This window comes from Heteronotia binoei, chromosome 8 (genome assembly GCF_032191835.1).
Source record: "Heteronotia binoei isolate CCM8104 ecotype False Entrance Well chromosome 8, APGP_CSIRO_Hbin_v1, whole genome shotgun sequence".
Lineage (NCBI taxonomy): Eukaryota > Metazoa > Chordata > Lepidosauria > Squamata > Gekkonidae > Heteronotia > Heteronotia binoei.
The window spans coordinates 21,963,075-21,982,578 of record NC_083230.1 but is presented as its reverse complement, the minus strand read 5'-3'; the positions used below and the strand labels follow the sequence as shown (position 1 = coordinate 21,982,578).

General features: G+C 42.3%; 1 protein-coding gene across 1 annotated transcript in view; it reads right to left on the bottom strand.

Moving 5' to 3' along the window:
* The window catches only part of ZNF800 (zinc finger protein 800), a 34,428-nt gene that overhangs the window by 6,782 nt on the left and 8,142 nt on the right, over window positions 1-19,504 (bottom strand). The window contains exon 3 of the mRNA XM_060244807.1: window positions 17,698-17,793. Coding sequence (XP_060100790.1) covers window positions 17,698-17,793 — 96 coding nt within the window. The remainder of the gene's footprint in view (window positions 1-17,697; window positions 17,794-19,504) is intronic.

Below are 19,504 nucleotides of genomic sequence, written 5' to 3'. Positions count from 1 at the left end.
AGGTACATCATTAAAACAGTTAAAATCTTGACATTCTCCTGGTACCTAGAAAATACTCTGTGAAGGAAGCAAATGTTCAAGAGTAGATGAAAACTGGTTGACCTCAAGAGGGACAGGGTATTCTAGACTTAAGGAGCATCACAACGTAACAGAAGCCATACTGGATCCAGTCCAACACTCTGTGTCACACAGTGGCAAAAACCCAAGTGCCATCAGGCGGTCTACCAGCAGGACCAGAACTCCCACTGTTGTCCCCAAGCACCAAGAATACAGAGCATCACTGCCCCAGACATAGTGCCCCATCTATATCTTGTGGCTAATAGCCACTGATGGACCTCTGTTCCATATGTTTATCTAATCCCCTCCTGAAGTTGCCTGTGCTTGTAGCCAGCACCACTTCTTGCAGCAGTGAGGTTCACATGTTAATTATTACCTTCTAGATGAATAAGTACTTCCTTTTATCTGTTCTAAGCTTATTGCTCATTAATTTCATTGAATGCTCACAAGTTCTTGTACTGTGAGAAAGGAAGAAAAGTACTTCTTTCTCTACCTTCTCTAAGTTAAATAAATAAATAAAAACTCATGCATAATTTTGCAAACCTGTATCATGTCATCCCTCAATCATCATTTCTCCAAGCTTCAGAGCCCTAATCTCTTTAACCTTTTCATATAGAAAGTGTTCCATCTCCTTAATCATTTTAGTTTCCCTTTTCTGCACCTTTCCAATGCTGTATCTTTTTTGAGCTGCAGTGACCAGAATTGTACTCAATATTCCAAATGAGGGACACACTACAGGGACACTATAGATATAAAAGCCCAGTTGTACTGGTTATATAACCTTCCCTTTGGCTGAGCTATGTGACACTCAATACCTCCAGGCCCCAGACAGATGAGGACTGGGCCACCGGGGAAGCTGCCTTCACATCCTATTGGCCTGTCCTGCCAGGTCCTCAGAATCCCTCCATGGCTGCTGCTAGGCAACCATAGCATTCCAAGCTTGGTGCGGGGAAGAGGCCCTTTTCAGGCCTATTTTGGTCTTTGAGGGAGAAGTTTGAGGTGGGCAGTCCTGACTAGGGATGCCAGCTCCAGGTTGGTGGGCAATTCCTGAAGATTTTGTGGAGGAGTCTACAAAACCCAGAGTTTGGGGAGAGGAGAGGCCTCAGCGGAATATTTCATAGAGTCCACCCTCCAAAGCAGTTATTTTCTCCAGGGGAGGGACAGATCTGTTGTCTGAAGTTCAGTTGTGATCCCAGGAGATCTTCAGGCTCTACTTGGAGGTTGGCTACCCGAGGCCTGGCAGCACTCTCTTGGTGACTTAAAGCCACCTGATTGGCATAATTTATTCTTTATTTAATTCAGTTTATAACCCGCCCTTCCTGTAGAAAAGGCTCAGAGCAGGAATCATAAAAACAATCAACAGTTAAAACCAAAATAAAACTACATAAAATCCAAAATTACAGAACTAAAAATTGAAAGCTAAAAATGACAGATTCAGCCTCACAAGCATGGCCTATTGTCCAGGTCCAGCAGGTCCTACAGCACTAGGATGGAATGAAAGGAGGGAGACCAATACTACTAATAATAAGATATTGGATTTATATCTCGCCCTCCACTCTGAATCTTAGAGTGGTTTACAATCTCCTTCATCTTCCTCCCCCACAACAGACACCCTGTGAGGTAGGTGGGGCTGAAAAAACTCACAGAAGCTGCCCTTTCAAGGACAGCTCTGCAAGAGCTATGGCTGACCCAAGCCATTCCAGCAGCTTCAAGTGGAGGAGTGAGGAATCAAACCCAGTTCTCCCAGACAAGAGTTCACGCACTTAACAACTACACCAAATTGACTTTCTGTCTCAACTGAAATGATGTCCTTTGTCTCAACTGAAAGCCTGGCAAAAGAGCTTTGTTTTATAGGCCCTGCAGAATTGGAGTAGGTTCCACAGGGCCTGGATCTCCAAGAGGATCTCCTTCCACCAGGCAGGTGGAACAAGTTGGACATCTCTGGGGCCAGGTATCACCAAAAGATGTTGGGTTGCTAATCGTAAAGGTCTATGGGGCTCATACAGGGAGAGGCAGTACCAAAGGTATGCTGGCCCCTGGTCATTTAGGGCTTTAAAGGTAAGTACCAGCACCTTGAACTAGATCCGGTACTCAACAGGTAGCCAGTGCAGTTCACGCAGCACAGGATGGGTCTGTGCTCATACAGGCAATGATGTCAACACCCATGGAGCAGCGTTCTGCACCAGCTGGAGTTTCTGGAACAGGGTCAAGGGTAGTCCCACGAAGGGAGTTACAATAATCTAGCCTGGAAGTGACCATCACATGGGTCACTGTGGCCAGGTCACAGGGGGTGAGATATAGGACTAGCTATCTGGCCCACCCCAGATGGAAAAAGGCAGATCTGCCAGTGGTGGTAACCTGAGCCTCTATAGTCAGAGAAGCATCCAGGAGAACCCACAAGCTCTTCACCCCCAATCTGGGCATCAATGGAGTCCCATCAAAAGATGGGAGCCTGATCGCTGATCCCAACCCACTGTAGCCTAGGCACAGGACCTCCATCTTCAACTGATTCAGTTTCAGTTGGCTCTGTAGCAATCATTCAGCTACAGCTTGCAATGCCCTACCCAGGTCCTGTGGGGCTGAATCCAGGTGGCCAGCAGACAGACTTAACTAGGCCTGGCTGCTTGCTGCTGTTCAGCAGCAGCACCCCTATGGCAGTCAGTGTGGCATAGCAGTTAGCACTTCAGAGCAGGGTCTGCCAGACCCAGGTTCTTACTGTGAAAGCTGACTGGGTGATTTCAGACCACTCACACTTTCAGCCTAATCTACCTCACAGGGTTGTTGTGTGGATCAAACGGGGGAGAAGAGAATGATATAAGCTGCTTTGGTCCCCATTGTGGAGAAAGACTGTCCTTTTCCTAGGTAGAGCCTGCAGGGAGGGGGAGGAGATGGAAAGCTGAACTCAGGGGGCCCAATAAAGGTAAGTTGATAGCTGGTAGGTAGCTGGAAAGGACATAGGGTTGCCAACTCCAGGTTGGGAAATTCCAAGAGATCTAAGAGTGGAGTCTGGACAGGGTGGGGTTTGAGGAGGGGTGGGGCCTCAGATACAATGCCATAGGCTCCATACTCCAGCCATTTCCTCCTGGGGAATCATTGTTGACAATCTCCAGGTAAGGGATGGAGATCACTCAGAATTACAATTGCTCTCCAGATGGCAGAGATCATTTCCCCTGGAGAAAATGGTAGACTGTGTCATTATACCCTGCTTAGGTCGCTTCCTTTCTGCTTTGGTTCCTACTGTGGATAAAAACTCTTTTTCCTAGGTAGAAGGTGCAGGGAAGGGGGAGGAGATGAAAAGCTGGTCAGATCACTTCCCCTACAGAAACGGCTGCCTTAAAGTGCATACTCTATGGTATACCATAACACAACCAAAAGGCAGATCGTACCACAATTACACGCTGATGCTAAAAGCTGCAAGGCTGAATACAACACGAAAAGGTGGTAACAACACACTGCAGGCAAAAGTAATGCTGATACTAGGAGTAAGAAAAATACAACGGACTCTAGAAGAAGACTCTAGGCGAGTGCCTGCCACCCTTGCTGTCTTCCTATCCACCCAAGTGAAGGCATTGATGTCCCCCCACCTCAAGGGGAGCTGATCTCTGCCATCTAGAGAGCAATTGTAAATCTGAGTTATCTCCAGTGGTTCCCCTGGAGGAAATGGCATTGTACCTGTCTGAGGTCCCATCCCTCCTCAAATCCAACCCTTTCCAGGACCCACCCCTTAAATCAGTAATTTCCTAACCTGGAGTTGGCAACCTATCTCCTTCCCTTTATCCGCCCCTCTGACTTCAGATTTTCATCGCCTTCCCCCTCCCTAAAGCCTCTCCATAGGAAAATTGCAGGTTTTTTTCACAGTGTGGGGGAGACCAAAGCAGCTTACATCATTCTCCTCTCCCCTCTTTGATCTGAACAATAACCCTGTGAGGCAGGTTAGGCTGGAAGTCTGTGACTGGTCCGAAATCACCCAGTCCACTTCCACAGCAAGAACTTGTGTCTGGCAGACCCTGCTCTGATGCCTTAACTCGTATGCCCTCCTCAAACTTTACCACAGAATCTCCAAGAATTTCCCACCAACCTGGAAAGGTACCACTAAAGACCTCTGTGTGAGTGCTCCCCCAGCCTTGCTGTCTTCCCACCCACACAAGTGAAGGCATTCCCTTCCCTCCCACCTCAAGGGGACCCGATCTCTGCCATCTATCTGGAGAGCAGTTGTAATTCTGAGAGATTGCCAGCCTTCACCTGGAGATTGGCAACAGTGGTTCCCAGGAGGAAAGGCCTCTCCTTTGGAGACCTAAAGAGATACCTTAGGAACTTCCAACCAACATGGAAAGGTACCACTAAAGCAGGGGCATCAAACATACAGCCCGGGGGATGAATCAGGCCTCCCGAGGGCTCCTATCAGGCCCCCAAGCAACTGGCTCTTGTCTGCTTCTTTTTCCCTCTCTCTTGCTTCCTTCTGCATCTCAACTTGCTTTGCAAGGCTCAGTCACACAGGAGCTACACAGCAAAGCCTCGAGTTTCTCCATTGGTTGAGCAACCCCCCCGCCCCCCCGTCCCCTGGGAAGGGAAGGAAAGAGCCAGAGCTTCCTTTGCCCAGTTTCCTGGAGAAAATACAAAGGAAGCACCTTTAAGACCAACAAGTGCTAATGTTTTAAAAGCATGTTTTATTTTTTAAGTTTTTTTTTTTTAAAAAAAATTGTGTTTATATCTGTTTATCTCTGCTACCTAATCTTAAATAGGTACACACATGGCGCAGCCAGGTCTCATTTACGTCAGATCTGGCCCTCATAACAAATTAGTTTGACACCCCTGCACTAAAGGCCGCTGGGCGAGTACCCCCCCCCCCCAGCCTTGCTGTCTTCCAGTCCACCCAAGTGAAGGCATTCATTCCCCCCCACCTCAAAGAGAGGTGATCTCTGCCATCTGGAATTTCCTAACCTGGAGTTGGCCACCCTGCAGCCTCTACATGGGATAAGGGCAGTCTTTCTTCACAGTGGGGGAGGGGACCAAGCACCTGGAGTTGGCAACAGTGGTTCCCCGGGAGGAAATGGCTGGTAGCACCAAGCAGCTGGCACTGCAAGCCTCCCTTTCGCTCCCTCTGTTTATCCACTGGTGTTGAAGTGGCCCCTCCCTACTGTGAACAAACATTCCTTGTCAGTTGAAGACTTCTACTGTAGGAAGGTAGATAGACAGAATGAAATAAAAAGACTGAAAGACAGAGATACAGAGAAAGAATGAGAGAAAGAACAGAAGGGGGAGAAAGGCGTGAGAGAAAGAAAAATAAAAAGAAGATAGACAGGGCCATGAGGAGAGGCAGTAGTGATCAGTAAGCCCCCAGCAGAGAACTGTGTCCCTCAGAGATCAGTGGCCTTCTGATGGGAGTTCTTGCCTGACAGGGCTGGTGGTGGATGAGGGACAGCAGAATTAGCCAGTGGCACGGCAGAGATGGATTGCGAGCCAATCCTGCAAGAACATGGGGAAGGCTACAGTGGGCAGGTGACAGAGAGGCTACCCAATGGTAGTGGGAAGTGGTGACAGAGTGTCAGCCAATAGTTGGTGCAGTACAGTCCCAGTGACTGCAACAAATCAGGATGCTGGAATTTGCCACCACAGCTTCAGTTTTATGACTAAAGGATATTATGGTTTGAACATGAATCATCTGCAGAATCATCAAATCATATGTTTTGAACAAGAATCATCTGCAGTACAAAGCACCAACTACAGATGAACTTAAATGGAATACAGATAACTGACGTAATAGTCTGAAAAACATGAGAATTTAGCAGCCTGCCTGCATCTTTCAAAATGATGTGTAGAGCTTTTTGCTCCAAAGAATCTCAAGAGTGGAACTGAGAATCTCCTCATAACCACCAAAGTTCCAGCTCAAAGTTTGATTGGTTTTGCAGATAGGACTGAACAAGCAGGAACCTTTTGAGATTTGCCAGGGGAGGAGAATTCCATCCTTCTCCCTCTGCTCATGCAGTCTCTCTCTTACCAGCCCACTGCAGTGCCACCTCTCTGCTCACCTGAGTCCCACAGCAGCAGCTGCCACTCTTCTTCACCTGTCCTTGTCTTCCTCACCAGCCTGCAGAACTGGGTGTGGCAGAGTGATGGCCTCTCACCCAGACTCCTGACTACTGGTAGAAGGGGCAGTGGCTCCTGCTTCTCCTTACTTTGCCCACCTGCAGTGCTGGCAGCAGGAGTGGCAGCATCTGCTCTTCCTCCCTTACCCATTTGACTGGTTGGCTTGTCAGCAGCTTCCACTCATCCTCCACTGCCTAAATGATGTATGAATTGGAAAAATTAAAGGAATCACGGTGGACACAAACCTAGGTACACCAAGCAACCTGACCATGAAAAACACAAATCTTATTTCTATTCTACAATATATCCAATAAATATCTCAATAAAATGTAAACATATTCTATACATTTGTGTATTTTTTGCATATTTTTTTAAAATAATACTTAAAATATCACTAATAAGATTAGGAAGCTGTACAATGAAGATATTGGAAGATGAAGATGAAGATATTGGATTCATATCCAATATCGCCCTCATGGATGATCTCCAGAGACATCTGGATCGAGGCAGTGTGGCGGTATTGCTGTTGCTAGACCTATCGGCAGCGTTCGATATGGTCGATCACCGGCTGCTGACCCACCGCCTCGCCGACACAGGGATTCAGGGGTTAGCCTTACAGTGGCTTTCCTCTTTCCTTGAAGGTCGGGGACAAAGGGTGGCGATTGGGGGAGATTGGGTGTCTCAGAGGCACCCACTTAATTGTGGAGTGCCTCAGGGGGAGGTTCTCTCCCCAATGTTATTTAACATCTATATGCGCCCCCTTGCCCAGATCGCCCGGGGACATGGGCTGGGCTGTCACCAGTATGCTGATGACACCCAGCTCTATCTATTGATGGGAGGCCAGGCCGCCGCCGCCTCTGTAGATCTGGACCGGGCATTGCAAGCCGTTGCTGATTGGATCAAGCTGAGCAGGTTGAAATTGAATCCAGCGAAGACAGAGGTCCTTTGCCTTGGCCGCAGCACCCCGGAAGGAGGGATTCCCCTTCCAGCTTTTGACGGGACGCCACTGGTACCAGTGCGTGAAGTCAGGAGCTTGGGAGTGCTACTGGAGTCTTCCTTGACAATGGAGGCCCAGATAGCGGCCACTGCCAAATCTGCCTTTTTTCATCTTAGACGGGCGAGGCAGCTGGCCCCCTTCTTGGAGCGAGGCGACCTGGCAACAGTGATCCATGCGACGGTCACCTCGAGATTGGACTACTGTGATGCCCTCTACATGGGGCTGCCCCTGTACCGAACGCAGAAACTGCAGCTAGTGCAGAACGCAGCAGGCAGGCTACTAGTGGGACTACCTCGGTGGGAATATGTGCGGCCTAGGCTGCGGGAACTGCACTGGCTGCCAATTGTATACCGGGTTCGTTACAAGGTGCTGGTTATGACCTATAAAGCCCTATATAACCGAGGACCTGCCTACCTCAGGGACCGCCACTCTCCATATGTTCCCCAGAGAGCACTGCGCTCCAGCTCACAAAATCTCTTGGAAATCCCTGGGCCTAAGGAGGCCAAACTTAAAACAACTAGGGAGCTGGCCTTCTCTATAAAAGCGCCCCAATGGTGGAATCAGCTTTATATATATGTGTGCGTGTGTGTAACATAATACAAATGTTACATAGAGCTTCCTTAGTATAAATTTTAAAATTCACAAACTCATAGACATTTCTTCCGATTTATTATGTATTCAAAGAATGGCTACAATACATTCATATTTAGCTCCAAATTACAATATGATATTATAATATGATAGATGTTTGAGTCATTGTATAGCTTCCTGTTCTTACTAATGATATCTGAAATATTACCATTATGCTTTTGAGACCTGGTGGATTTTGGGATGACTTATTTTAAAAAAAAAACAAATATGCAAAAAAATACACAGCTATATAGAATGTTTTGTACATTTTATTGAGATATTTATTTCATACGTTGTGGAATAGAAATAAGATTTGTGTTTTTCATGGTAAGGTTGGCTTGTATACATATGATCTCATGATGCAGCATTCCAAAGTCTCTATGCTTCCCTAAATACCTTTTTTTAAAATTGTATTTTCCTGCAAACTTGGGGAGGAGTCCCCCAGATCTTCAGAAAAATACTCCCTAGCTATGCCTGGCTCCATTCACTGCTGCTGTGTTGTTGTTGTTTTTAAATCCACACAGGTGCCAAGTTCAGAATTAGATATATGATTATTCAGATGCACAGTAACAGAGTAGACATATACTAAGGTGTATGTGCAATGGACAAAAGTTAGTAATAGTACTAGCCCCCTGAATCCTGGAAGGCTTTTGATTCAGCGAACTGCTCACAACAAGACCCTTTTCTATAAACCCAAGCAAAACCCTTTTCTATAAACCCAAGACTTTCTGAGGTCTAGTCTGAAACTGTTAATCATTGCTAAAGTTACTCATTGCTAAACAAAGGATCTAGGAACCTAAAATGCAATAGGCTGCACTGATGCAGAACAGTTTCATACAACACACTACCTTGCAAGGCATCAGATAGGATATGCAACCCTTTGGGCTTGAGCACCACAACATTTGCAATGCCTATCTGAGAAGATACTTGTGCGCTGAAGCAAAACAAAGAGGGATATATTAGGGTTGTACTGGCCATACAATGGGGAAAAAATAGCACCCTAGAAGTTCTGAAGAGCCTCACGGCAAAGAACCAACAGTGGGTGTCAAGCAAAACAGGTTGGTATTCAACAAATACGTTGAGGTTGGTCGGTTGTGTCACAATCAAGTCATAGCTGACTTATGCCAACCCCACAGGGTTTTCGATGCAACAGACATTCAGAGGTGGTTTGCCGTGGCCTGCCTCTGCAGTGACCCCAGACTTTCCTTGGGGTTTCTCATCCAAATACTGACACAGGCCAACGTTGCTTAGCTTCCAAGACCTAACAACACTAGGCTAGCCTGGGCTATCTAAGTCAAGGTTGCCAGGGGCTATCTACTCGTAATTTAAGACACAGTGTTTTAAAGGAAAGAATGTTGGGGGGGAGTGCAGTTTTCAAGAATTTGGTAAATAATTTATACAGTGAAATATGGCAATCCACTTCCTTTGACAATCTATAAATTGTAATTGGTATTTGTTCTATAGTCTTCGGATTTTTTTTTTTTTTTTGGCCACGTGCATCACCCTTAGATACAATCTTGCCTAATTTTTGAGCTGTAAGACAAAATGAAGGGAGATTTTCTTTCATAATCCTATGTGCGAAACACAATCTATTCCTGATGGTCTGGAATACCACTTTACATTACATGAGGGCAGGCCTCGGATTCAGTGAAAGCTCACAGGAGCGCAGTTCCTGAACCTTTCTTAAGAGTTCCAACTCCCTGCTTCTGAGAGTTCCACCTCCTTGTCCATTTAATAGTATGTGCAGCTGTATAACAATCCCTGGATGAGCTCCACCACCTATTTTTCTACAAATTGACCCCTACGTGAGGGATTGCGGCACTTTCAGTTCGTTCGAAAAAGCATTATATAAACATCACAATTGTAATTGTTCCATAGTTAATATCTTCCCAGCACTGTATGTTTGCTCATGTTAAGTTCCATCAAGGCACTTCTAGCAGTTGAGTTTACAGAAGTGCTGCTTCAGCATCCAATCACCATTCAGGAGAGGGATGGAATGTTGGAGGGAATCACAGAAGGAGCTAATTCAGGTTTGCCTCAGGCAGAGTGCAGTCAGAGTCCATTTCTGCCTCAACAAAAGACCAGTCAGTTTGCCTGGTAGCATGACGGAGTGGTTTAACTCTCTTTATGGGAGATAACAGAATACCCAGTCGTTAGGCCTATCTCTGGCAATAAGCAGACCTTCTACCATTTTGTCTGACTCTTGGGAAAGGGTAGGCTGGTGTGGGTAGAATCCTGTGTATGTGAGAGGGCCCGCCATAGCGGCTAGTTAGTAAAAGCCTGTTTGTATCTTCAAATATTGAAATTCAAATCACACTCTAAAGTCATTAGCTTAAAACTACTGTGTCTCAGTCAGGTTTCTCCTCTGACTATCTGGAGACCTGTGCTGCTGATCTGTTCTTTGGAAACCAATCTGTAAATAAACAAATAAATCTTCTTTCTTATTCATATACAACTCCTGGCTCAGTAAATCTCCATGATGTACTTGGCTCAGCATAAAACATACCTGATGGCATGTTAAAGGCCAAAGCCTTTACACCTGCTACCTTAAGAACATCTGGTAACTGAGGGGAAGATTAACCATTTAAAACAAACCTGGTTCCCTAAAATCATACTGGCTGCATGGGTCCCCTCAGCTGCCGAAGAGGCCTTTCACAGCAAATGAATTAACATTCTATTGTTAATCAGATTGTTCAGGTTTTGCAAACTGAGAGCCATAGCTCCATTGAGTCAATCCATCTCATGAGGGCCTTGGCCTTTTCCGGATGGTTTCAACTTCTCCTAGGCCGTTTTCCCACTCACGTTTTACTGGCGCCACGACCATCCTGACGCCGGCGAATCTGCCTGGATTTCGCAACAGAAGCGCCGGCGCTCCCAGAAGCGCCGGCGCTTTCCGTCGCTAAGCCAGCGCAAACGTTTTCCTGCATCTTTGCGATTTCCGTTTGCGCTGGCTTAGCGACGGAAGTAGCCGGCGCTTCTGGGAGCGCCGGAGCTTCTGATGCGAAATCCAGGCAGATTCGCCGGCGTCAGGATGGTCGTGGCGCCAGTAAAACGTGAGTGGGAAAACGGCCCTAGTGTTACTGTCTTTTCCAGTTACTCTTGTCTTTTCATGACATGACCAAAATCACAATAGCCTCAGTTTAATCATTATAACTTATACAGAGAGTTCAGGCTTGACTTCATCTGGAACTTGCTTGTCTTTTTGATCTTGGTCACCAGCAATGCATCCTTTCCACCTTCATGATCATTTCTAACTCCTTCCTGGCTGCCCTTCTCAGTCTTCATCTCCTTCCAATTTCTTGGCTGCAGCCTCCCTTTTGGTTGATGACTGAGTCAAGGAATAGAATACCTTTAACAATTCTGGTTTCTTCATTGTCAACTTTAAAGTTGTGTATCCCTTAAGTAACCATTACTTTTGTCTTCTTGATGTTCAGCTGTAATCCTGCTTTGACTTTCATCAGTTGTTCCAAGTATTCACTATTTTCCGCCAGTAACGTGGTGTCATCTGCATATCTCAAAAAATTGTTAATATTTCTGCCACAAATTTTCACTCCACCTTCATCTAAATCTAATGCATCTTTCCTTGTGATATGCTCAGCATACAGATTGAACAGAATGGGAGATAAAATACATTCTTGTCTGACACCTTTGCCAATCAGAACCATTCTGTTTTCCATATTCTGTCCTGACAGTAGCATCTTGGCCAGCGTACAGGTTGTGCATCAGAGCAATCAGATGTCGTGGTACACCCATTTATTTTAAAACTAACCATAACTTTTCATGATCCACACAGTCAAAAACTTTGCAGCAGTCTATGAAACACAAGCTGATTTTCTTTTGGAATTGTCTTGTATGCTCCCAGTAACCAACACAAATGCGCAATATGATCTCTAGTGTCTCTTTGTTTTCTGAATCCAGCTAGAACATCTGGCATTTCTTGTTCCATATATGGTAACAGTCTTTGTTGTAAGAGTTTTGAGCGCCACTTTGCTCACATGAAAAATTAATATAATGGGTTGATAGCTGGGGAAGTCTTTAATGTCCCCCTGTTTGAAATTGGAATGTAGATCGAGTGTTTCCAGTCTGTGGGCCATTGTTTTCTTTGCCATATTTGTTGGCATTTCCTCATTAAGATAATAAAAAGTTTTATTAGTTTCAGAAAAAATAGGGGGAGGGAATAGAGAGCACAATATATTTTAACCTTGTTCAGTATAAAGATACTTTCAAAGAGTACAAGTCTACATCTGCAATACTTTCTTTACATAAATTGTCCCATATTATTATCTCTAAGGTAAACATCATCAATATTTTAATATTTTATATCTTTTGGTTAAGGTATCTATTGGTTTTGACAATTCCAGTAAAGGCAATTTTGTAATATAAAATACAGGGGGAAAAAGAGAAATAAGTTCACACCAGAGAATCTTAAGAGTCTTGCGTATCTAACAAGGCATAGAATTTCATCCAGTATTGTCTTGCTTCTTCCTTGAGTATCTAACAAGGCATAGAATTTCATCCAGTATTTTCTTGCTTCTTCCTTGAGTATCTAACAAGGCATAGAATTTCATCCAGTATTTTCTTGCTTCTTCCTTAGATCTCCCAGCCAACAGCTGGGATAGAATGTCCAGCTCTGCTGTTTACAGAATTTTCTCCACCAAGTCCATCTTTGTGGGAATTTCCTGAGATTTCCATCTCTGTGACAAGAGAATCCTGGCTGCTGTGTTGAAATGTGCCAACAAATGTCTCATTTCTTTGGAATAGTCCTCAGGAAATATATTCAAGAAAAATAGTTCTGGTTTAAATTGAATCTGTGTCTTCGTAATCTTCTGTAATATTTTGTGTACCATTTTCCAATAACACTTCACCGTCTCACATGTCCACTACATATGATATAAAGAACCAACCTGTTTAGCGCATTTTCAACATTTGTTAGACATACTAGTATAAATCTTACACAATTTCTGTGGAGTCAAGTACCATCTATAAAACATCTTATACAAATTTTCTTTAAAAGTTACTGACCAAGTTAATTAAACACTGAACTTCCAGTCTCCCCCATGCTTCTAATGTGATATTGTGACCAAAATTTTTCACCCATTGAACCATACAATCTTTCACAACTTCGTCTTGTGTCTTCACCTGAAGTAGATATGCATATAATTTGGAGATTAGCTTTTCCTGTGGACCCAAAAATATTTTATCAAATGGATATTGTTCTGCATTGAAACCTGTCATCTTGTCTTTGGTATACCTAGATTCAACTTGCATTCTCAACCACCAGTTCATTTTGATGTCCATATTTTCCAACTCTTCTCTGGTTTTCAACTGATTATCTTTTCCCAACAAGTCATCATAATTCTGATTTGATTTTAGAAGATTTGGATGAGTAAATGCTTCTACTGGAGAGATCCATCTTCGAATTTTTTGATAAATTCTGATTTTTAACCATGACCACGTGTCGTACAAAGATTTTTGAAACCAATGGTTCTTAAAATAGGAATGGCCTTCAAGTCTTTGATACCACAGATACGCATGCCACCCCATAGTGAGATGATGTCCTAACAACAATTGTTCCTTATCATTCAATAGTATCCAGTCTCTTACCCACAAAAGCACAGAAGCTTTGTAGTACAATTGCCAGTCTGGAAGGCCCATACCTGCTCTTAATTTGGAATCTTGCAATGTCTTTAGTTTGATTCTAGGTTTTTTGCCTTGCCAAACATATTTGGAGACCATCTTGTTCAGTTCTTGAAAAAATCACTATTTAAAAATACTGGAATAGTTTGAAACAAGAACGATAGCCTTGGAAGGATATTCATTAAGGCTATTCTTCCCATTAAGGATAAATTTGTCATGCCATTTTCCCAAGTTTTTTTTTAATTTCTTTAAGTAGTTTATCATAATTCCCTGTTTTTAAACTGCTACACTTATGTGAAATAAGGACACCTAGATATTTAATTCTTTTCTCATATAAAACCCCTGATTTTTGCTGAAAAGATTGAATTTGTTTCATCGTCATATTCTTTGTCAAAAATTTTGTTTTGTGGTAACTGATCTTCAATCCTGCCCAGTAGCCAAATTGTTTAATCTTGTTTATAAGGCAGTCTATTGAATCTATTGGTTGCTCTAGTATAAAAACTAGGTCATCTGCAAAGGCTCTAAGTTTATATTGTTCATCTTTTATCACAGCTCCCTTGATACTTGTATCTTCCCTTATTTGGTTATTCAGTACCTCTAGAGATAAAATAAAAAGTAGAGGGGACAATGGATAGCCTTGTCTTGTACCTTTTTGAATATTAATTGCATCTGTTAATTCACCGTTCACTGTCACCCTTGCACTTTGAGAAGAATATATTGCTTCTACTGCTCTCATAAAATTTTCACCACATTCCATACCTTTCAGTTGCTGTAGCATAAATTGCCAATGAACATTATCAAAGGCCTTCTCAGCATCCAAGCAAATTAGAGCCAATTGTTTCTCTGGATGAGTTTCATAATATTCCAAGATATTACAAACCGTTCTGACATTATCTTTCATATCTAGGAAGGAACCCTGCTTGGTCATAATGTATTGTAGACTGTAAGACTTTCTTCAAACGCTGTGCCAATATTGCGGCAAAAATTTTGTAATCCACATTTAAAAGGGAAATTGGACAATAGTTTTTAATATCTTTCAGATTAGTTTCTTTTGGAATCAAAGTTATTGCAGCTTCTTGCCATGAAACTGGTATTTGGCCTTCCTCTTGAATCTTTTCAATAAGACGCTTAAATGGTAATAGTAAAGACTCCTCATAAGCTTTATAAAATTCTGCAGGCAATCCATCTGGACCCGGAGTTTTGCCATTCTTTTGAGATGCCACTGCATCTCCAAGTTCCCTTATTGTTATTTGTTCATTTAAAAATTTTTGTTGTTCTTCTGTAAATGTATTGAGATTATTTTGGTTGATATATTCTTCTAAATCTATTTTATGAGCTTGTTTATCTTCATATAATTTTTTATAGAACTGTTCCACGATTTGACATATCTCTTGCTTTTGAGTTTTCACTTTATTATTCTCATCTTTCAGGGTCTTAATTATTCTTTTGGCCTTTTCTTCTCTCATCCTATAAGCCAACCACTTTCCAGGCTTGTCGGCATGTTCAAAATAATTTTGTCTAAAAGGTGGAACATGATTCTAGACTTTTGAGATTGGAAGTAGACAGAGCTGCCTATATGTTGAGATTTTAAAATATACCAGAAGAGAAAACTGAAAATTTACAGAAAATTTTAAGTGAAGCCTTGGCTGAAATTTTACAGGTGACTCCTCAGAGGATGGAAGAAGAGTTTGATCAAGTTAGATGGGTGCCATCAGGTTATACAAGATGAAATAAATTACCTAGTGTAGTTGATTTGAAGTTCAAAAGAAAGAGGACTAGAGATAACATTTTGAAGCAAGCAAGAGACAGACGCATGATGATAGATGGAAACATGGTGAAAATTCTGAGAGGTACCTTGGCCAGTGAGACAAAAGAGGAGAGAATACCAAGAAAAAAGAGAATACCAAAAAGAAAACAGCCTTCTAGCTTCTATCAACAATTTGTGGTACTTAAAACAATAGTAAGAATAAGAATAAACAAGACTTTTTAGGCAACCACGCTTAATAGTAGTTAGGCAAAACATTTCAGTTCACAACAACAAAAGCAATTCACTATTACAAGTCCTCTAGCAATAATAATTCAGTTCAGATCCAAGTCACTACAACGTCTTTCAACTTCAAATTTCAACAACTTCAAGGTATAAATTTGTAATCCAGGGCTGAATGCCCTATTTGTAATCCAAAAGTGAAATCAAGAATTAAAAATTAAATTAAAAATTAAACAGGTAATCAAAAAAAAAAAAAAGGAAACCAGGCACTCCCAAAGAAAAAAGCAAAAAATGATAGAAAATAAGAAAAAGTTTCCATATTTGGTAATGCAAAAAAGGAAGGGTGAGTAAAAAAAAAGAAAAGAATCCAGAGCCAAAAATATTTAAACCATGTCAAAAAAATATTCCAGCCACAGATAAAAAGAAGGGGGAAAAAATGAAAACAAGATTAAAAGATTATATCCATAACATCCAACAAGAATAAGTAAAAAACCACTTTGGAAATTTGCACAAATGTTCTTCCAACCAGAGATCCTGCTTGTCTTATAATTCAATATAAAATACCCATCAGCATTTAAAAATCAGGTTGGGGCACTCATAAATTCATTCAGAGCACTTCAATTTAAGTTTCAAAGTACTTTTAAGCCAGCTGTCCTTCACATCCATATAAATTTGCAAGCAAGCAACTTTCCCAAAATCCAAAACTTTTTTCCCCCTGAAGGGGGTTGAAAGCAAGTCAATTAAATTCAGCCATCAAGCCTCTTGTATAACTAAAGATTGGTGTGATTCTCCTCATGCAAGTGTTATAAATGTTACCAGGATAGGCAGAAACTTTTACAAGCCTTGAAAAAGAAGGAGAGAGTCCCCCCCCCCCCCTTAGTCTTTTGCCTCCACTTAAGAGTCTGCTTCAGCCCTGGTTCTCCATTTCCCTGCTTGTCAGAGATACTGCCATTCACATCAATAATATGAAGAAAGAACACTTACAGTAATAGCAAGATAGATGCAGTTTGTCTTGATAATGCAGAGTTTTTTAAGTCCAGAGTGCAGAAAGAAAGAGAAAAGCCGGCGGTCGACCCTCATGCCATTTAAAAATGGCAATCGGAGCGATGAGGCTAGGAGCAAGCGGGATTGGAGGGCAGCCGCCTCCGCTGACAGCCCCGTTCTACCGCTCAAGCACCCTGCCTTCTGGGACCCTTCCTGGGACCCAGAGTCAAGTCGCCCTTCATGGGCGACCCCTCGAACGGTCCAATTTAGAAGCGGCTCTGGACACACCGGTCCGAGGCGCTTCTAATCATGTGTTACCAAAACCGGAAGTCTCCTCATTAAGATTTTGATGGACTCCATTTCTGTGACTTAAAACAGTTCTATTGATATCCCATCTACTCCTGAGGATTTGTTTGTTCCAATTGTTTTCTAAAACTGCCGGTTCTTCTTCAAAAGATTCTTCCCAGGATGACCAATTGATAAACCAGCAATCCCTCACAAAACTCTTATCTACCTATTGTTGCCTATACACCCACGGACCCCCACAGACCTACAACTACTGACATAAGCCTACATATCTGATCATTGTTATGTACATAAAAGACCAAATTAAATTGTCCAAATATAAATAACTTCCAATGTGACCTTCACAAAAAATATTAATCTACTCTTCAGGATGTAAGAAGCCCTGTGCCCTGATGTGGATAGCCCAGGCTAGCCTGATCTCATCAGATCTCAGAAGTTAAGCAGAATTGGATTTATACTCCACCGTTCACTTGGAGTCTCAGAGCAGTTTACAATCTCCTTCCCTTCCTTTCCCCACAAAAGATACCCTGTGAGGTAAGTGGGGCTGAGAGAGCTCTTCAAGAACTGCTCTTGAGAGAACAGCTCTGAGAGAACGGTGGTTGACCCCAGGTCACCCAGCTGGCTGCATGTGGAGGAGTGGGGAATCAAACCAGTTCTCCAGATTAGAGTCCGCTGCTCTTAACCACTACACCAAGCTGGCATAGAAGCAGCACTATAAGATTGTAAATGCCACAAAACAGAAATCCAACATTTCTCAACACAATATATACAAAACAAAGTACTTTCTACAACACATAATAAACTCTGGGAATCCTCTAAAAGAGATAGGAACAGTCATTACGTTAGATGGCTTTAAAAATAAAGCAAATTCAGAGACAATATACATTTTAGAGCCAGAGAGTGGTGGAGTAGACTGATCTGCCTCAGATCCAAGTAATGAATATTAAAGTATTTTAAGAAAGTTACATTGCTGAGAATCAAATCAAAACATTTAAAAAGAAGCTACTCGTACCTGAACGAAAACACTCAATAATTTGCTGAATGCCAGATTTTGATGTTTGAAGAGGCTGCTGCAATAAAGGTGGGTCCCCAGCCTCCTGCATATGCACTGCAAGATTTTACAATAAATCATAAAAAGATTATTCAAGCTAAATCTGTGCGTTCATGATTGACGTTAAGGCACTTTTGCAGTATATTTCTAAGTGCTTTCTATTAAAACACACCAATGTACTGCTGAACTAAAGTTAGCAAGTTGCCAAACCAGCTATTTGACCTCTATCTGTTAAAATATAGAGTATGCCACTGATCCTTTTGTGTGCTTTTCTGAAATAGATATAATTTTATGAGACCGTTCTAGGATATCCAGGATGCACAATTTGCCATTGCCAAAATACTTTGTATTCAACTAGTTTCAAAACAATCATTACGTTACTGCAAAACGTCTTGCAAGATTCAGTTTTCTTACAACTATCGACAGGGTTTGTACAGAAAGAATATGACTAAACTGATAGATACAAAATCCATGTGATGCAAGACCGTATGTCCCCCACAAGCCCCAGTAATAGGAAAGCATCCTTGCAAGAAAACATGCACATCAAATTTCAGCTATATATTATTTTAATAAGTTCTCAAAACAATGACTGTTCAAAATACACACCAGTTTTGTTGCAGTGCATCCACTTCATTCATACACCATTTACTGGGAAATGTCTCACAGTGTTCGAAAAGGGCTTAATCAAGAAGAATCACTTCAACATATTATAAAGCCTTCCAATATGCACTTTTGGGTATGTCCTCATTGCTGTGGCTCCTCAGCTGGATCACAGCACGCTTCCTAATATTTAATGTTTTTTTTTTCTTTTAAAAAGGCTAAGATGTCTCATCTTCCCTCCCTTCTTAAATATTCAGCTTTGACTTCACTATTTATAAACTATGCATACATGTATTACACTATATTAGCAGCACCATCTTATGTGAGGGACGGTGGCTCAATGGTAGAGCATCTGCTTGGGAAGCAGAAGGTCCCAGGTTCAATCCCCGGCATCTCCAAAAAAGGTTCCAGGCAAATAGATGTGAAAAACCTTAGCTTGAGACCCTGGAGAGCCGCTGCCAGTCTGAGAAGACAATACTGACTTCGATGGACCAAAGGTCTGATTCAGTAGAAGGCAGCTTCATATGTTCATATGTGGAATTACACTCCTCCAAGTTTCTTGAAGTCAATGGATAGATGCAACTCTGCTTAGGATGGCACACTAAAGCATGCACTTATTAACACTTTCCTGTCTTCTGTGTCCTTTTAGGTCAGAAGCTATTTCTGGCAGGAGCATTTGTGCTTATCACAATAATGTACTCGGAATATTTTTTATAGTGCATACTGTTTGGACACAGGGGGCAATTGTTTTGCACAGCTTAAAGAGCTGTATCCCAATTTCCAAAAATGCAAACACAAGTTATCTTCGCAGATTTTCTTTTCCCTATCCCCCACCCTCTGTTCAGCACACAGGTAGACTGCTCAACCTTGGGAATTACTGTATAATCCCAGAGGAACTAACAAACCGGTCTTTCTGAAGAGAGATCCAAAAGGGCAGCTGTGTTGGTCTGAAGCAGTTGAACAAAGCAGGAGTCAAGTTTCACCTTTAAGACCAACCAAGTTTTATTGAGAACATAAGCGCTTAGAGAGCACATGAAAGCTTACGTTCTCAATAAAACTTGGTTGGTCTTAAAGTTGCACTTGACTCTGCTTTGATCTTTCTGAAATAATTGAATGTGACAGTTGTAGGTTTTTACCCATCTATTTTAAAATACTTAAGATGAAACTT